This window comes from Mytilus edulis, chromosome 4, assembly GCF_963676685.1.
Source record: "Mytilus edulis chromosome 4, xbMytEdul2.2, whole genome shotgun sequence".
NCBI classification, from domain to species: Eukaryota; Metazoa; Mollusca; class Bivalvia; order Mytilida; family Mytilidae; genus Mytilus; species Mytilus edulis.
This window is the reverse complement of record NC_092347.1, coordinates 80810617-80829463: the sequence shown is the minus strand read 5'-3', so window position 1 is coordinate 80829463 and position 18847 is coordinate 80810617. Positions and strand designations below refer to the sequence as shown.

The following is an 18847-nucleotide window of genomic DNA, read 5'->3' as shown; positions in this document are numbered from 1 at the left end:
TTACTGCCATATTGTTAGGGCAGACAATTAAATTTAAAAAAACCAACGAATCAGTAAATATTACCAAGATTCCTTTCTTGCTGCCACTGCTGATGGGTATTTTGCCACCAATGGTTTCAGTAGTAGGAGGAACCTTGTGATGAAAATAAATCTACAGTCATAGTCTATAGAATCAAAGTTTGGTTTTCAATAATCTTCAATTTCTTGTTTTAATTTGGCATTCCATTTTTGCTTCGAGTGACACTTACTAGTGTCTATTATGTCCTCAGCCAGATCAGACACAATGTTTTGAATTTTATTGTTTTCACTGCAACTCAACATTCCGATAATTTGGCTTTGATTGTTTTAAATTTGATTAGAGCTTTAATAAGTCTTGTAAACGAAATGTGCCACGCCGCTGACATTCAAAATCTTAGCCTTGTATCTTATGATATTTTTGTACATACACATACAAGTTCATTTGTAGAAGGTTTACACAAGAAGTTTTGAATACTAGTCACTAATTCTCTTATATTTAATATCATGCATGGATAAAATAACACAATTCCATTTACAGCAAAATAAAATCAATAAAGAAAATGCAGTTAGTTACTTTCATACATCGATTTTACACATCGGCACAACACAAACATATGAACAATTATTACTTCAAACGCATCTTAAAAAATAGTTTGCCATCATAACAAATCTCCTTGTTTGTAAACTGTCTTTACTGAAAGTAAGCTTAAGCTACGTACTTAAAGAGGTAACCAACACTTTGACTAACTAGATTTAGCTCGTTTATTTTCATTAAATTTTGACAAAGAATTAACTTTAACCTGTTGACAAATATGTGATATTTAATTAGTTTGAACTACACAGTTCATGGGAACAATTTCATTGGATATATACCAGAGTGACAAACACAAATTTCCTTGAACAGCTTGATTTCTCTTCATTAATTGAGTGTGGTTAAAAGTTCGGTCTTTTTTAAAGAGTCCACTCTCTAATGTGTTCTGTATCCCCTTAGTTAAATCAGTGCTTGATCGATTGCAATGATAGCATGTCAGGAAGATGACAGTTGTTTTCCATCCTATGATATGTTTTGTAATTTGAATTTTCCTAGGGGTTCGATACTTATCCCTATTTACTTCTAAATCGCGATCAAAACACAAAAAAAAACCTATTTAAATAAAGAAAAAAACATGGCATAAAGACACTTTGGAAACTAAGTTCAAAAGCAAAAATGAAAATACACAAGAATACAAAAAAGGCCATAGCACAATAACAATATGGCAGGATGTATAAATAGTTATCAAAGGTACCAGGCTTATAATTTGATACGCCAGACGCGTGTTTCTTCTCCACAAGACTCATCAGTGACGTTCAGATCAAAATAGTTATAAAGCCAAACAACTACAAAGTTGAAGAGCATTGAGGATCCAAAATTCCAAACAAATTATGCCAAATACGGATAAGGTAATCTAATCCGAGCCACACCAAAATTATATTACAAAAACTGGACTACAAAAGACGAACCAGTGACCCTTGAATTAAACAAGAGGCTGTCACAACGACAGCAAACCGGATTTATTAATATTTATTTGTGTCCTGGCAATATCACAAGAACCTTTACTGATGAATGGTGAAAGTGAAAATCGTCAATATCAAATTTGACCTCCATTTTGTCATCAGTATCAACATATTAAACTTCGAAAAGCTTAGATTGAATGGTTCATGAGTAAATGCAACAACGTGAATGGAAACGCCATTTTACAATCTTTCAAGAACCATAACTCCTGAACGGTAAAAGTCAAAATCGTCATTATTGAACTTGGCCTCTATTTTGCCATCAGTAACAACATATTAAAATTTGGGAAGCTTTGGTAGAACAGTTCATGCGTAAATGCACAGACACGACTGGAAACTCCATTTTTCAATCTTTCAAGAACCATAACTCCTGAACGGTAAAAGTCAAAATGTCCATTATTTAACTTGACCTTCATTTAGTTGTCAGTAACAACATATTAAAAGCTTTGGTTGAACGGTTCATGAGTTAATGCACGGACAACATTTGATTGCCGCCCGCCCGCCCGCCCGGCCGCCCGCCGTACATCTCCAAATCAATAACCGACATTTTTGTCACAAAAATCCGGTTAAAAAGGCAAAATAACGTTCGAAATTAAAGAGGACTAGAATTAAAGATAGTTTTTCCAAAAGATCCTTGCAGTTGAAATTCCTTAATATTCTAACAAAAACAATCAAAGCTATGTTATAATTATGACTACATCAATAATAATGAAGTGCTGATTCCTGGGCTTATCTGAACGTATATTATAGCCATCTTCTTTCTTCATACATTCCAAGAAAAATCTGATTACACTTGAGTGTCGTTATTTTAGTTTGGTACGTTAAGTGTTATTGACTAGACTATTTTGGGAGTTTAGTCAAGTGTTCTTCCATTCCAATCGAGTTTGGTAATTAAGTAAAGTGACAGAGAGACGATTTCTTTAAAATAGCTTCTCTTTGATTGAAATTTCATGGATATTATAATTAAACAGACTAACATGCATGCATGTCAGAATCACATATCGTAATTAACTGTAGGAGATTATGTGTACAAAGCCATCAAGTATGACAGTCTTTTGATATAGAACACGAGACATGTTTTTATCTACAAAAAAAAAAAAATTAAAATAACAAAAATACTGATCTTCGAAGAAAATTCAAAACGGAAAGTCCCTAATTAAATGGCAAAATCAAAAGCTCAAACACATCAAAGGAATCAAAGACTGAACAGCAATGCTCGAATCATACGGCTAACAATGCCTTTCGGTTAGAAAAATCTTAATGTGTCGTATGATTAGTAAATTTGATAAAAAAGTGAATTTACAGAAATCAACTGCACTAGATTTTGGACTTCTGTGTTAGTGATACCATATAACTTACGTCAGTGGCGTGTTTTGTCTATATAATATTCCTTAGTGGCAAACAAAACAACACAACAGAAAGGCCAAAACGTATCGTTGAAACCCAAACTGCAATAAAGTTGTACACAATCTGAACCACTTTTCATAGATAATGAGATACTCATTTTTTCTTATAATGAGTGTTAATTTTCGTTTATATTCATAGTTTCTACAACAGTTTTCATGTAAAAAACATTGTTATCATGGCGTAAATATGAAATTGCAATTCTGGTATCTATGATGAGTTTATTTACAACCACTGGGTCGATGCAACCGCTGGTGGAGATTTATTTCCCCGAGGGTATCACCAGCCCAGTAGTCAACACTACCATGTTGACTTAAGTTATCATTGATATGTTCATAATCATAAATTAACTGTTAACAAATTTAGAATTTTTGAAAAAAATAAGGCTTTTCAGGAATAGATTACCTAAGTTTTATTTGGCAAAACCTTTAGGAATTTTTGGTCCTTAATGCTCTTCAACTTCTTACTTAATTTGACCTTTTAACATTTTTTGATTCGAGCGTCACTGATGAGTCTGGCGTAAATATAAAATATAAAATTTCAATCCAGGTATCTATGATGAGTTTATATCTAATATAAATATCATAATAGGTTTGACAAATTAACACAATCCTACTATTTTTGATAAGAGAATATAAAAGAGGTGTTATAAGAGCCATTTTCTGGACCCTGAAACTGCAAAATAGTAGAATTTTTTATTAATCAAATTGACAAAAAAATTAAAATGATAAGATTTACACAATTGTTTGATTAAAACTTTAAATTGTTATGAAACAACTACATAATACACATTTTTTAATTTTAATACATTTGTTACCTTAAATGACTTTTTACACATTTTTTGGATATTACGTACGAGTGTTTTCAAAACAGATATATGCCATTAGATAAACAAAAAAACAATCAAAAGACCAATAACCTAGAAAATCAAAAATTGAGCAATACGATCCCGCAAAAAAATCGGGTTATCTCAAGTGCTCTGGAAGGGTAGATAGATCCTGCTCAACATGTAACAGTACAAATGTTTTCTTTCGATTTTAACATTTTTCATTTCCTTTTTTCTTTTCAAAAAATAAAAAAAAATTTATTTCTGTAATGTAAATTATTGACTGTGAATATGTCTATTTACTCAGGTTAAATTTGAGGCAGTTACTCGACCTGGTTATAGAGGTGATATATCGATAGATGACATCAGCGTTGAAGACGGAGAGTGTGGCGCTGGCGCTATCAAAGTGCAATACGAGAGAAATAGCACACTAACTATTGACAACCATAACCTTAGACGATACAAAAAATTCAAAGACAGAATGAGCAGGCGAAGAGGTTAATATTGAGGATGAAGCATCTGGGAAAATTAACAGGTGTCAAACATATAAAATTATTTCCGGTGCGTCTTTGAACTGTTTCTTCAAAGCATGAGGATGTGGGATCTGATCAATAGATTGTTGTTGAAAAATCTATGTTCGTCTGACAAGTTGAACAGATATACATGATGGCTGTGCATAAAGACGAATGATTGTTTTGAATATGTGATGTCACTTACATATAGCATCTAAGTTATTCTTGCTTTTTTCGATAAATCATATTCACAAACTAGATTGTAATAGCATAAAAGTAAGGAACTGGATCTTCCATTGCAATTGGCTTCTTATCAGTTTTAACAGACAAATATGCCATGTAATTTGCTTCATTCAAAGGGTGAAAGTTAAAAGTTGTTGAAAAAGTTTAATGATATAAATCCAATACTTGTTTAAACAATTTTACATATTGTTATCATATCAAAAAGTGATTTCTATTATAGACATTTTTGATAGAAATAGAACTCATCATAGAAATTTATACATTTAGATTGTTTTCAAACTGTTTTTTTTTATATAAAGAATGTCCTTCTCGTATCTTTTTACTTAAAATAATCAAACTAAGAGAACAAAACACTTTCAGGTTGAGCTATATCAAACAACATTTGTTCATATACCTAGGAAGTACACCAAAAAACTATTTTTAGTATTTCAATGTTCATAAGCACGAAGATATAATACAGTAAGTTTAAGGAAATTTTGAAAAGGCTCATGTGTTTCAAGGGAAATTATCTGCTATTGTACATCTGTTATTTTGTTTCTATTTTTTAAAATTATAATGAAAAAATATAATGTTGACAATAACTTAAACACGACTGCATACCTACCTGGTTTACATACAACTGTACTAAATAATTAGTAAAATATTTACAAGAAATCCTATGTCTTATCGGTATGTCCCGGTGAAATGTCACACACACCCTCTCTGTCTTTCTTTCTAACTTACATACCGGTCAAGTGGTTCCTTTCAGATACACATGTGTTGTCATTTGTAGGTGACTAGATTTCATCACTATTTTCCTTGATGTATATCATTTTTTCATGTTAGATGTAATTCAATGTGTCTTAAATGTAATATTATTTATAACCTATAATATTTAATAATTTACTAAAGTGATTGTTTTAAAAATGGTCTAGCATAAAAAGTGCATTGACATACAATTTAGCATATTACAACTTGTACTTTGAAAGACCAGAGGAAAATAAAAAATATGTATTTCTTCAATCATGCATTGTAGATCATGTTAAACTTACTGTGTCTAAAACTGTCAAAAAACTATTCTAACATATATTTTAACTAAATTCCTGCTTTAAATCACAATTAGAAGCATGTAAAAAGTACGTATACGGAAGATCAAATGTGTGCCATAAAGAAAGGGGTTGATCATTCTTGCACTCACGAGTCTTCTTCATGACTATCATAAAGTTCTTGCAGGTCTCATTAGTTGAACGGGAGTCCCCACTAATTGTTATTGTACCCCAAATTAACAGAACGCAGGAAAATAATGTTATATTAGGGTGCTATTGATTTGGTTATTTTAGACTTTTGTACTTTTTCGAGGCATTGAGACCTATCAAAATAAATATCAATATTTTTCCTAAAATGTTCTTGAAACTTTTTTTCACAACACAAAAACTAGAGGGCCAACGTCAATATCAATTTATCTGTATTCATAAGTGAAAAAAAAAAACCCCAACCATACCAAAGGTCAGGATGACAGTCATTACTGATGATTACATATGTAAAACGTTCGGATATTTACTGACGATTTAACATTACAAACTGTTTTACTAGAATTCAAATTAATCCATATACAAAATGTATATCAAGAAAATGCGACCTTCCCGAATCGTCTTATCACACTTACCATATATAATTATCAATTTGTAAATATGCTTTATAGATTCGATATTATATTTTGAGGGGGGGGGGGGGGGGGAAACGCGATGAATTTATTTCGTTCTTGTAACAGACATAGATTCCTATCATGGCTGAGAAACCACTCAGTAATACTTGTATACTTCTGTTGACACTTATTGAAAAAAGTTGATTATAGACTGCAGGTCTTCTGGTGTAGTTAAAAATACACGGATAGTGTCTAAAAAATAAACAGTTGTGTGCTGATCTGTGTCTTTACTACGCTGTCTTTGTTTTTTTTTATAATTATACTTGTCAATATTCATCATTCACTTTACCTAGTGACTCGGTCTTTCAAGTCTTTTCGTTTTAACATTTACAATACGGATGATATGCAGAAGAGACTGAGACAAAAGATATTAAAAGGGAAATTCAAATCCATATATCGAAAACAAATGAAAATGCCATGATACACGAAAAACGACGAAAAGACAAACAACAGACAAAACACACATAGATAACTAGAGAATGAGCAACACGAATCCTACCAGTAAACAACAGTAGACAAAACACACATAGAAAACAATAGACAAACAACAGTAGACAAAACACACATAGAAAACTAGCCCAAAAAAAAAAAACAACAGTAGACAAAACACACATAGAAAACTAGAAACAAACAACAGTAGACAAAACACATATAGAAAACTAGAGACAACCAACAGTAGACAAAACACACATAGAAAACTAGAGACTGAGCAACAGTAGACAAAACACACATAGAAAACTAGAAACAAACAACAGTAGACAAAACACATATAGAAAACTAGAGACAAACAACAGTAGACAAAACACACATAGAAAACTAGAAACAAACAACAGTAGACAAAACACATATAGAAAACAAAAGACAAACAACAGTAGACAAAACACACATAGAAAACTAGAGACAAACAACAGTAGACAAAACACACATAGAAAACTAGAGACAAACAACAGTAGACAAAACACACATAGAAAAATAGAGAATGAGCAACACGAATCCTACCAGTAAACAACAGTAGACAAAACACACATAGAAAAACAACAAACAAACAACAGTAGACAAAACACACATAGAAAACTAGAGACAAACAACAGTAGACAAAACACACATAGAAAACTAGAGACAAACAACAGTAGACAAAACACACATAGAAAACTAGAGACTTAGCAACAGTAGACAAAACACACATAGAAAACAAGAGACTGAGCAACAGTAGACAAAACACATATAGAAAACTAGAGACAAACAACAGTAGACAAAACACACATAGAAAACTAGAGACAAACAACAGTAGACAAAACACACATAGAAAACTAGAGACAAACAACAGTAGGCAATACACACATAGAAAACTAGAGACTTAGCAACACGAATCCACTCAAAAACTAGGGGTAGGCAGATCCTGCTACACATGTAGACAGCATAAGCAATACATAGGGGCGTTTTATAGACGACTATAGGTATAATGTATACGTAGTATGCGCTTTCTGCTTATTGTTGATTGAAGGCCGTACGGAGACACATAATTGCTTATATTTGAACTTTAACTCTCATTATTTTTATACTTATTATATTTTCTGGAGTTTTTAGAATAGAAAACCTTAACCTCTGCTGTGCATCACTTGATCAGCTTGATAAATGGTAAAAAAAACAAGGAAAACAAAAATAAAGAATAAAATGAATAAATAATAAAACATCTGATATATTCAGATAGATGCATGTTAATCTACAATATTCGTTTCAATCAAACACCGTTCCATTTTGCTTATTTCTTATGCTGAAGAGAAAAATGCGAGCATCAATTCCTTGTTTAGCATTACGTATGTTTGATTGGTTTTAGTGAATAACTGCCTCGTCATCATTGGTTGAAAATTTCAACATACAAGGACCAATGATATTTGAGTTTGAAAATGTTACCAGATTGTTTGATGCTACCCTTGTGCACTGATGAACAAATCGTGCAAAGTTGTAGACAGACACTACATTTTTCTCTATACATTAATTCTAAATGTATATATCAAAATATCTTACCTACATTTGAATAAAAGACATCCAATTAGGCTATCATCAAAGCAGTTATAAACACTTTAAAATAAAGATAATCAAACGTCAATTACAAGCCATTTGACAAATTACAGCGCATAGTTTTTCTTCATTTGTCATTACGCAAGTTGTGAAGAGACACAGACTATCCAATCTAAAGCAGACATGGTATTTGTTATCTAGTTTACATAATAAAACTTTGTGTACCTAATTGATCTAAAATTCCCGTTGGTCTCTTCACAAACTTCTTATTCATAAAATTGATTAGTTGCGGTAATTGTTTGAAGCCAATCAAAAAACAAATGACCGAAAAATAAATATATGCAATCTAGTAGTTCAAAGAACGGTCTTCAACAACGGTCACCGCTTCGGTGGTCTCGATCATGCTCTCCCCAAATATGGAAGGTCGTTGCTTCGATCTCAGGCAGGTCTTACAAAGATTTGAAAGTCTGCATTAGCTGCTGCTTCTCTAAGCACGCGTCTCTAATGGACAAGGGCAAAAACTTGGGCGACCCGGATTCAGAATTATGTATCTGCTAAAGGTGGCATATCTGTCTGTGAACTGTTACCTTGTGATCTAGCACATTAAAAATCGGATTCAGCATGTTTGTCTAGAACAAGATAAAGACAACAATAGTATACCGCTGTTCAAACTGCTGTTCAAAAGTCATAAGTCGATTGCCTGGAGAGAAAACAAATCCGGGTTATACACTAAACCCGAGGGAAACACATCAACTATAAGAGGAAAACAACGACACAACAGAAACACTGAAGTGCAACAAAAACAAACGACAATGCAACATACATAACGAACTATTAGATAACGTCAAAACAGTGTTCATATTTATATAACATCAATCTATTCTCGTCTTTGATATGGACTTTTTAAAACTTCCACTAGACGTCAAAACAGCTGCCAATCATTCATCATCAAAATCGACCATTAAACTATATGCAAAAAAGATCTGCAGATTAAAAAAAGTTTTTTTTGGTTCAATGTAGTGTCTTTCTTAACTAGCAACAGCTTAGAAAGCAACTAAACAACATCAATTCTCAATGAGGCGAGGTTAAACTAGTTTGAAGGCGCGCAAGTCCTCCCCTAACCTGGGAAAAAATCTGTTGGGAAGGACTTTGCTCATCATATCGATACAAAGTTAAATAAATCTTACAAAAACAAAGACAGCATACTTATACATACATGTACTTATACATAACCACAACAAAAATACACTTTTAAATTAAAATCTGAGAAATCTCGTAGAAACCGTACGGCTTCAACTAGAATGAAATTCAAAACAGTGTAGCTGTGGCCATTGATTGACACATTTAAATCATCCATTGACTGGGACAATTTAGGTGAACGTTTGTATGTAACGACCAATGCTCACTATGTACTTTTTAAAGACACTTAAACTATGGGGTCACCAAAGGTTCTCAACACCTAAATAAAGTAATTCGAAAAATTAATCAGAAATAACACGATATTTTGATTTATATCAATTATATAAATCAAAACATAAAGGTTATTCCTGATTAATTTTTCGAATTATTTTATAATTAAAGGCGTTAAGAAACCTTTGGTGACCCCACAGTTTAAATGTCTATCGTATGTACGTCGTAAACAGTGGTCGTTACAGACAAACGTTCACGTAAATTGTCCCAGTCAATGGATGATTTTACTGTGTCAATCAATGGCCACAGCTACACTGTTTTGAATTTCATTCTATGAGCAAAGCCCATTCCACATACATGTAGTTAACTATAATAGGCCCCGAAATGACAAATGTTAAATAATTCAAACGGGAAACATAACGGCCTTATTTATGTACAAAAAATGTACGAAAAAAAAATATGTTACACATCAACAAACGTCAACCACTGAATTACAGGGTCCAGACTTGGGACAGACACACACATACAGAATGTGGCGGGGTTAAACATGTTAACGGGATTCCAACCCTCCCCTCACCTGAGACAGTGGTGTAACCGTGCAACATGTGAACGATCTATAAAATCAGTTGAACAAGGCTTAATTCATCAGATGGATACAAATAGAAAAAATATAACAAAAACAGAGTGGACGTGACCGGGTACTTGTGTATCTCAACAACAAAAAGACACGAAGTACTGATCTGAGAATACTCGCAGTTTCTGACAGCTAGTTCAAAGCCACCAACAACTAATCATGCTTCTAAGGCAAACATATCAACCATAAAACCATATTGCAACCAGAAATATAGTCCCCTTAAATACATTAAAAACGTCATATTTTTTCGATTTGTTTTACATATTTCCTGTTTATGTATAAATTAAGAAGCCCTATGGTTTGACCGAGGTTCAGAAATTAGGCCCCGCACGGATTTTGCCACGACAATAAAACTCATGCTTAAGAAGGATGTCCTTTTGACTGCAGAATGTACAAATACGGAGCAGTCGCTTCCGGTCGAAATTTAGAAATCATAACCCGATTTTTTGTGTGTCGGGCAAATGTCATGCTCTCTACAAGTCAAATATTATCTGCCGCATATCTATAGAATGAAATTCATAACAGTGTAGCTATGGCCATTCATTGACTGGGGGAAATTAGGTGAACGTTCGTCTGTAATGCCCACTGCTCACGACGTACTTATCATAGAAATTTAAACTGTGAGGTCACCAAAGGTTCTAAACGCCTAAATAAAATAATTAAAAATACTAATCAGGAATAACCTTTGTAATTTGAAAAGAAATAAAAATGGCCTTCAACACGGAGTCTTGGCTCACACCTAACAGCAAGCTATAAAGGTTGAATACTTAAAATTCTCTACTTGATTTTTTGTTATGGTTTGACCATCAATTTTCCTAATATGATATCGCACGTTCTTTCAGATTATTTTTTTTACTTAATTGGCTTTAAAAGTTACAATGCATGATGTCGTCTGTTTATGTAGTTCATATGTGTTTTTCGTTTCTCGTTGGTTTTCCCGTTTGAATGGTTTTACACTAGTAGTTTTGGGGCCCTCTATAACTTGCTGTTCGGTGTGAGTCAAGGCTCCGTGTTGCAGGTCGTACCTTGACCTATAATGGTTTACTTTTATGAATTATTACTTGGGAGGAGAGTTGTCTCATTGGCACTCATACCACATCTTCCTATATCTATCTATATCTATACATTTTTTTCAACAAAAGAATACATCACAAGAATATAAGTTTTGTAAGAAACGTGAGAAATTGTGTTGGACTTGAAGATAAGGCAAAGTGACAAATATCTGAAAGAATGAATCGTTTTATGGTATTAAACAAAGAAATCAAATGATTTTTTAATTATCCAGAACTCTTCACAAACAAAACCTACATGCATACGCATTGAATAAATAGTAGGCCATTCTTAAATGATCACACCGTAGAAGTAGTTGTGCTCTTAATCAATGAGATATTTTGTGAATTAACCCCATCAACTTAATAGTTTTTTTTACAATGGATAAACCTATTTTTTTTTATATTATTAAATAATATCATCTCTGAACATTATTATTCTTATAAATGACACGGTTGTATGTGATGATTATAATAAATATTTAAAACAAATTCCTTTCAAGCTTTGTAAAAAGAAAGTTTTATTTTATGTATCGGAATGTGTAACAAGTGAATATTTCAATCCCCACTGGAAGGCCTCTGACAGACTGGGTGAGCATAAAATCATAGCCGTTGACAAACAAGTTACAACCTACAAACGTTTTACTGTCGACCACACTGTTATGCAATTAATTCTATTTCAAAGGGGTGCGTTGGAGACCTTATTTCAAGAAGGAATGTCTGCACACATTCAAGAAGTCATCGTTTAGTATGCAGTCTACCTGTCCGGTCGAATTCTTTTGTAGATATCGTATTTATTGTTGATTCGCTTTCGTCTTAATGAAACATTTGCCTCTCGACAATAAGCAAACAACAATCGTCCAATTTGTAAATAATAACCTACAATCAATCTACAATCAATCTATTATAAACGTCAACACATACAATTTTCAAATTTTATCTGTTATACAAAGGGAGATAATTCTAACTAGAAATAATCGATTATTATGTACAGATAATAGTTACCTTTCTTTACATATTACCTGACCACATTTCAGATTTCAAAAATCATAGTCTGAAACTTGAACAAGAAACAAGCGTCTTGAACACGAACATAAAATGATATGATTTTGCAGTCAGTACGTCCTTTCTCGTACAAAAGATTTTTTTCTACAATATGTAAAGTTAACAACTAAATAAAGCTATTATTAATATATACGTTCATGTTAACCTTGAAATACAATTATTTACGCATACACATTAGAATATATAATCATGGATAGACGAGATAGTACCAACGTATGCATTCGTGTTGCATTTGAATATTTCAATTTTATTTTTAACTTCTGTAAATTTAAAGCTTCTTATCTTCAGTTCGAGGTTAACACATGCAGTTCTGATCAATTAATACTAAGATGCTTTTTGATTCGAGTCACCCTGGGTTAAGTAATATCATTAACGGTACAAATTTCACCGCACCAGATGTGCATTTCGACTAAAAAAACATTTAATATATCTAAATTAAAATGTATCTAGGTAGGACAACATGCTTTACTTTGTGTCTGTCCCAAGTCAGGGTCCTGTTATTCAGTGGTTGTCGTTTGTGTATATGTGTTACATTTTTGTTTTTCATTCATTTTTTGTACTTATATAAGGCCGTTAGTTTTCTCGTTTGAATTGTTTTACATTGTCATTTCGGGGCATTTGATAGCTGACTATGTGGTATGGGCTTTGCTCATTATTGAAGGCCGTACGTTGACCTATAGTTGTTAATTTCTGTATAATTTTGGTTCCCTTGTGGAGAGTTGTCATTAGCAATCATACCTCATCTTCTTTTTTTATATTTACTGTAGACCAATATCATTGCACGCCAATGCGCCCACTCAATAAGTATGACGATGAAGTTCTGCGTGTATGCTGGATCGTATCATATATAGTTTAAAAAAAATAAAACAACGCTCCTTTTTATAAATTTGCACTTTATTTACATGTGATTTGTCACATTGGTATGGGTGAACTGATGAAAACTTGTATACTTATAGCTAATGAACAAACTAGACAGAAAATAGACTGAAGTGATCAGAACTATTAGATTACTCGCAACATTTTTTTTCAAATGAGTTGCCTAGTGCTATGACAACTAATTCCCGAAATTCACATAATAAACATAGCCCAACCTTCATGGTTTTAGACTCCCGATTTTAAGAAAAAAAGATGAATAGGCAATAGCTTATTAAGACATAACTGGTAAAAACCATCAGTTTAATTGAAGTCTGGAGCTGGCATGTCAGTTAACTGCTAGTAGTCTGTTATTATTTATGTATTTTTGTCATTTTGTTTATTTTCTTTTGTTATATCTTCTGACATCAGACTCGGACTTCTCTTGAACCGTATTGTTATGCGTTTACTTTTCTACATTGGCTAGAGGTATATATATATAGTGGGAGGGTTGAGATCTCATAAACATGTTTAACCCCGTCGCATTTTTGCGCCTGTCCCAAGTATGGAGCCTCTGGCCTTTGTTAGTCTTGTATTATTTTTAATTTTAGTTTCTTGTGTATAATTTGGAGTTTAGTATGGCGTTCATTATCACTGAACTAGTATATATATATTTGTTAAGGTGCCAGCTGAAGGACGCCTCCGGGTGCGGGAATTTCTCGCTGCATTGAAGACCTATTGGTGACTTTCTTCTGTTGTCTGTTCTATGGTCGGGTTATTGTCTCTTTGACACATATCCCATTTTCATTCTCAATTCTATATTATAATTGTGGATATGAAATTTATAAAAGTTGTTTACTGTATAGGTAATTAGAGTTTGCGTACGGTCATATAAAAAACACACTGCAGTTCACATCTTTGTCCTCGAAACTTGGCTTGACCACCTGTACCGCATCTCCCTATTTGTATACGTGTTATGATTTCTAACTAGACATCTTGACTTATAAAAAAAAGACAAAGATCTGAAAAACTGAAGATTATAATATTACCGAAACTAAACTCTGACTTTCAGACTTAGAACTACAACTTTTCATTCCAAAGAGGTTTACGAGTATACTTTTTAGGAAATTGAAAAGTGCAAAAATAAATGATCTTAGTTAAGCCTTTTCTCAACATATCTTTCACATAAATTTCATTAATTAAAATTGGGATTCTGCAGTTTTTATCTCACAAAAAGTAGTAATTTGTTATATAAGACACCTATACATCAACACAACACACAATTAGCAAAGGGTATTTCAACACTTACTGTGTAGGTACAGGAATTCTAAATTCCAAAAGCTAATGATTAATCTCATTGTTCCGGAAGTCGACTTCGCTTATTAAGCAGAGCTGCATTTACAAATTGGATTCTTAAAATTTTAATCTCGTCAGACATTCTATTACAGTACAATAAGTGAAAAGGTCAAGAATTATAGAATCAAATGAGAAATTTTCGTAATCACTAAACGGTTGTAAACAGCTTAGATGAAATATAAATGAAGTGAAATTGGTTTTAGAAGAACAATATAAAAAAAAACACACCTTAACTGAGAGTATTGATTCCCCGTCTCTGTTTCTCTTTCACAATCTAACAATTCAAAAGAATTCTGTTTCTCTTTCACAATGTAACAATTCAAAAGAATTAATAGGTATTTCGTAAGTACTTATGGCCACTTGTATGCTTTCTATGCCATAAATTCTTAAGTTCTCGTACTTTTGCCCGAAATTTGTGGTTTATTATTGCTTATTCCAAGTTAATTTTCTTCTATGTATATATTTCTAGGTGAAAACAAGTATCACTAGTACATTATAAATACACTATAACATATATTTCTAAACAGAATAACATATTTTGTTATAACCGGAAACTATCTTTGCCCTTTGGTTTGTATGAATAGGTACATACATGTACACCTAAGCATGTATGAACTGTATTAATTACTATACAATATAAATATTATTTGATACCTGTTGGTATTGATTCAGGTGTGTTTGATTCCAGTTTGGTCATGTAATAACATGTCAGAGATAACCAGCAACTGGCGATAGGTACCGACTAATTACAATATTTGACGTCTATCACGGGTAGTAAGGTCGTCATATCGAGGAGCGTTTAGTACAGTGATTTTGTCATAGTTTGGATAAGTTTGACATGGTTAATTTATGTTGCTTCCCTAAAGTTTTGCCTCAGTTCTATTCACACAAGCAGATAAAAAGCAAATAAGATGTTTGAATCTATATTGGAGGTCAAACGATCTATATTGGAATTGTTGTCTCACGAAATTAACGCAGAATAAGCAAGATATCGGAATTGCTATGGTTTGGTTAAGCGATTGACATGGTTCGGTTAAGAGTCTAGAAATTCGTCATGGTTTTGGTCAAGATTGTCATGGTTTAGATCGAAATAAAAATATATGTGTTTCACTTTAATACTGAAAATTTGATTGATAGCGCCTGTTATTGAACGAAGTTACACTTTATATTAACTGTCTGCGAAGAAAAAAAGCCTTTTTAACCAAATTCAGCGGGTTTAATCGTCAAAACGTAAGTTAAACATCTAGTTTTAAGTATGAGGTGGTATATTATTAAATGTGATTGAAAAAAAAATTGAAATTCAAAGACCCACGTGTTATGTTGTCTGGTACATGTACATTTAGGGGACGACCATTTGATATTCTGGGGTGTGTGTGTGGGGGGAGGGGTGGGGGGGGGGGGTGGGGGGGCTGGAGGATTTGTTTTTGATCGGTTATTTATTTTTGTAAACTAAGAGGACAGATTATTCATTTAGTGCACTGTTGAAGCAAGATTTGATTTTCATTAAAGCAAGGGACTGATTATTCATTTTCACAACTATATTTATATTCAAAAACATACAATTTTTAGATGATTTGTTTATTATAAATAATACATGTATAGTCAAGTCATTATGTACCATTTAATCAGAATTAATCATCATCCTTTGCAGAAATGAATCTTTTATATTACCAACTGCATATACATGTATTGCATACATACATAGTATTAATTTAAAAGTTTACTTGTAACTTGCCTCTATCTAAAATATTGGCAAACCTTTTTTAAGGGTTTTTGGAGCCACTGAAGGCCCAAGAAGCTATAGAACAAATGATGCAAAATCATGCTTTCTGGGTGTTCCAAAGAACCTTTCATAATCTGAAAATGCAAGTTTTGTTTTAATAATTTTTTGACAATATTTTGGTCTCAAAGCAAAATGTATAAATTCAGTGCAAGACTTAAGTTTCTAGGGACAACTTCAAAAGACCAATGTGCATGATAAAGCAAAATTGGAATTCATATAGTTAAGTCGTGGCTGCTGTTTTTTTTTAAACCCATGATCAAGTTCATAACACAAATTACTAGATTACAAAATGAATGCAACACTAACAGAATACAGAAGGGCAATCAATGAACAAAAGACACAAAAAATCAGGGCTACGTATGAGGGAAATCAGAACTTACTTCTTGCAAGGCACTCGCCTTGAACACGATCAAATATGGAGAAAGACGTTTGGTTTTGAAATTTCCTACATGAGGCATTTGCCTCAATGAAGTAACGGCCCTGTTAAAATAAATGTGAGGTAAGGTTTCCTGAGACAACATACCTCAAGTTAAATGAACCCAATTTTCAGAAATTTCAAGTATATTTAAATAATATTTATGTTTTTATTATGAAAAATTTGGGAAGTGTTTCCCGTTTTTTTTGTGTGGAAAAGACGATCTTATGAAGAATCTGGTGCCATCTCATACTTGTGATTAGACCGGCTGAGTTATTTATTTTCAATACATTGCAAGTCAGGTACTTTTTTGTAATATATTTTCAAACTACCACAGAACAAACCATTTATTTTTGTGATTATCAAGGCTGAGTTATTTATTTTCAAAATCCCCCCCCCCCCCCAGAATATCAAATGGTCGTCCCCTTAAACTGTATACGACCTTAATTTAGACCTGGCTAGACAAGAAATCATCGTTTGTAATAGGACAGAACGGATTATAAGATAGACGAAGAATAAACAGATGGTAAGTTTGTTGATATATATCACAAGTACACTTCATTTGAGCTTCTTAGATATTTTTGTGCTATCTATATTTGCCGTTTATCATTTTTGCTTATTTGATTTCAATTTACTAGGTAATATCAAATGTGGTCCGAGTACACAGTTATCGTCGAATATAGTCCCTAGTGTGGACAGTGTGTTACTTGTCATTTTTTTATACCCCTTCCAACTTATTTATTTATGTTTTATGCCTCAAGTAGCAAGAAGGGGGATAAAACTGCACTGTAAAAAAAATTGATTCACGAATTTTAATGTAAAGTAGTGATTTGGTCCAGTTGAAAAAGGTCAAAAATTAGCATTTCGGAAGCTGTCAAAAGATTTCAAGACCCTCTTCACATAAAATTGTCCATATTTTGAGTTAAAGCTGATGAAGTTTTCTATAATTTTGATATAATTTGTCCCAAAAGTAGTACAACACACTGTAAAAATTTTATGGAGAAAGCGCAGGTGGGATTTTTTTATTTCCATTTATTGCCTAAAAGAAATGTCTTACGAAATAACTGTGTACTCGGACCATGTAAGATGACGTGGAAATACATTAATGAGACAGCAAACCAACAACACAAACATGAATTCTTCAACAATAGGATGAATTAAATAGGCCAAACTCTATATCTGCCTGTTTCTATAAAAATGGGTAAAACAGAGACAACCAGAGATCTGAAACCATCAAACTATTCTCAGTATAGCGTAAATATTGGCAGCAGAATAACATCCTGAAATTTAAAAGAAGCTATCTTAGAATCATGACTTTTTATCATTTGTTATTTGTTTGAAACTAGGTCCCACTTAATGTCAGTACTTTTTTGTGTCTTTAGTGTTTCTGTTACTTGATTTTCTTGTTTAAACCCGATCTGGTGAGTTTACATGTGTTGCATGGTTAAGGCGAAGAAGAGGTTGAGGAGCCCGCAAGCATGTTTTACTCCACAATAATTTGTATATACTGTCTCAACTTAAGTGTCTGTAATGCCATGAATATCGTATGTGACTGTGTATCATATTTTGCTTTTTATTTTGGACAGAAATTAGGTTGATGATTTTCTAATTGGAATTCCTATACATTGAATTTTGTCGCAACCTTTTATATCTTGCTAAGAAATATGGTTTTGCTCATTGTTGAATGTTGAAGGCCTTTTGATGACAAAAAGCTGCTAACATCTACGTCATTTGATCTCAGGTGGATAGTTATCTCCTTAGCAATCATATGCATCTACTTATAACATATTACTACATTGTATGTGCGTTTTTATGTCCCTTTGTGTTTCAAATGAAACAATTGTTGTTAATTTAGATAGTAACTCTTCATTATACACGACAAGAATTACATAACTGAACCATGTCGAACATAAACTTAACCATGACACGAATGAACCAAACCATGACACAGATATTTCAGTAATTTTGAATTGGTTGCAAAAGTAGGTATTTTTTTAGAATAATTGACCGCAGTGTTATCATC

The 18847-nt window shown here is 32.7% G+C and overlaps 1 protein-coding gene across 1 annotated transcript in view; it reads left to right on the top strand.

Moving 5' to 3' along the window:
* The window catches only part of LOC139520681 (uncharacterized), a 42272-nt gene extending 36337 nt beyond the window's left edge, over positions 1–5935 (top strand). The window contains exon 5 of the mRNA XM_071313548.1: positions 4107–5935. Within this exon, the coding sequence (XP_071169649.1) occupies positions 4107–4301 (195 nt within the window). The 3' untranslated portion in view covers positions 4302–5935. The remainder of the gene's footprint in view (positions 1–4106) is intronic.
* Positions 5936–18847: the final 12912 nt, after the last annotated feature.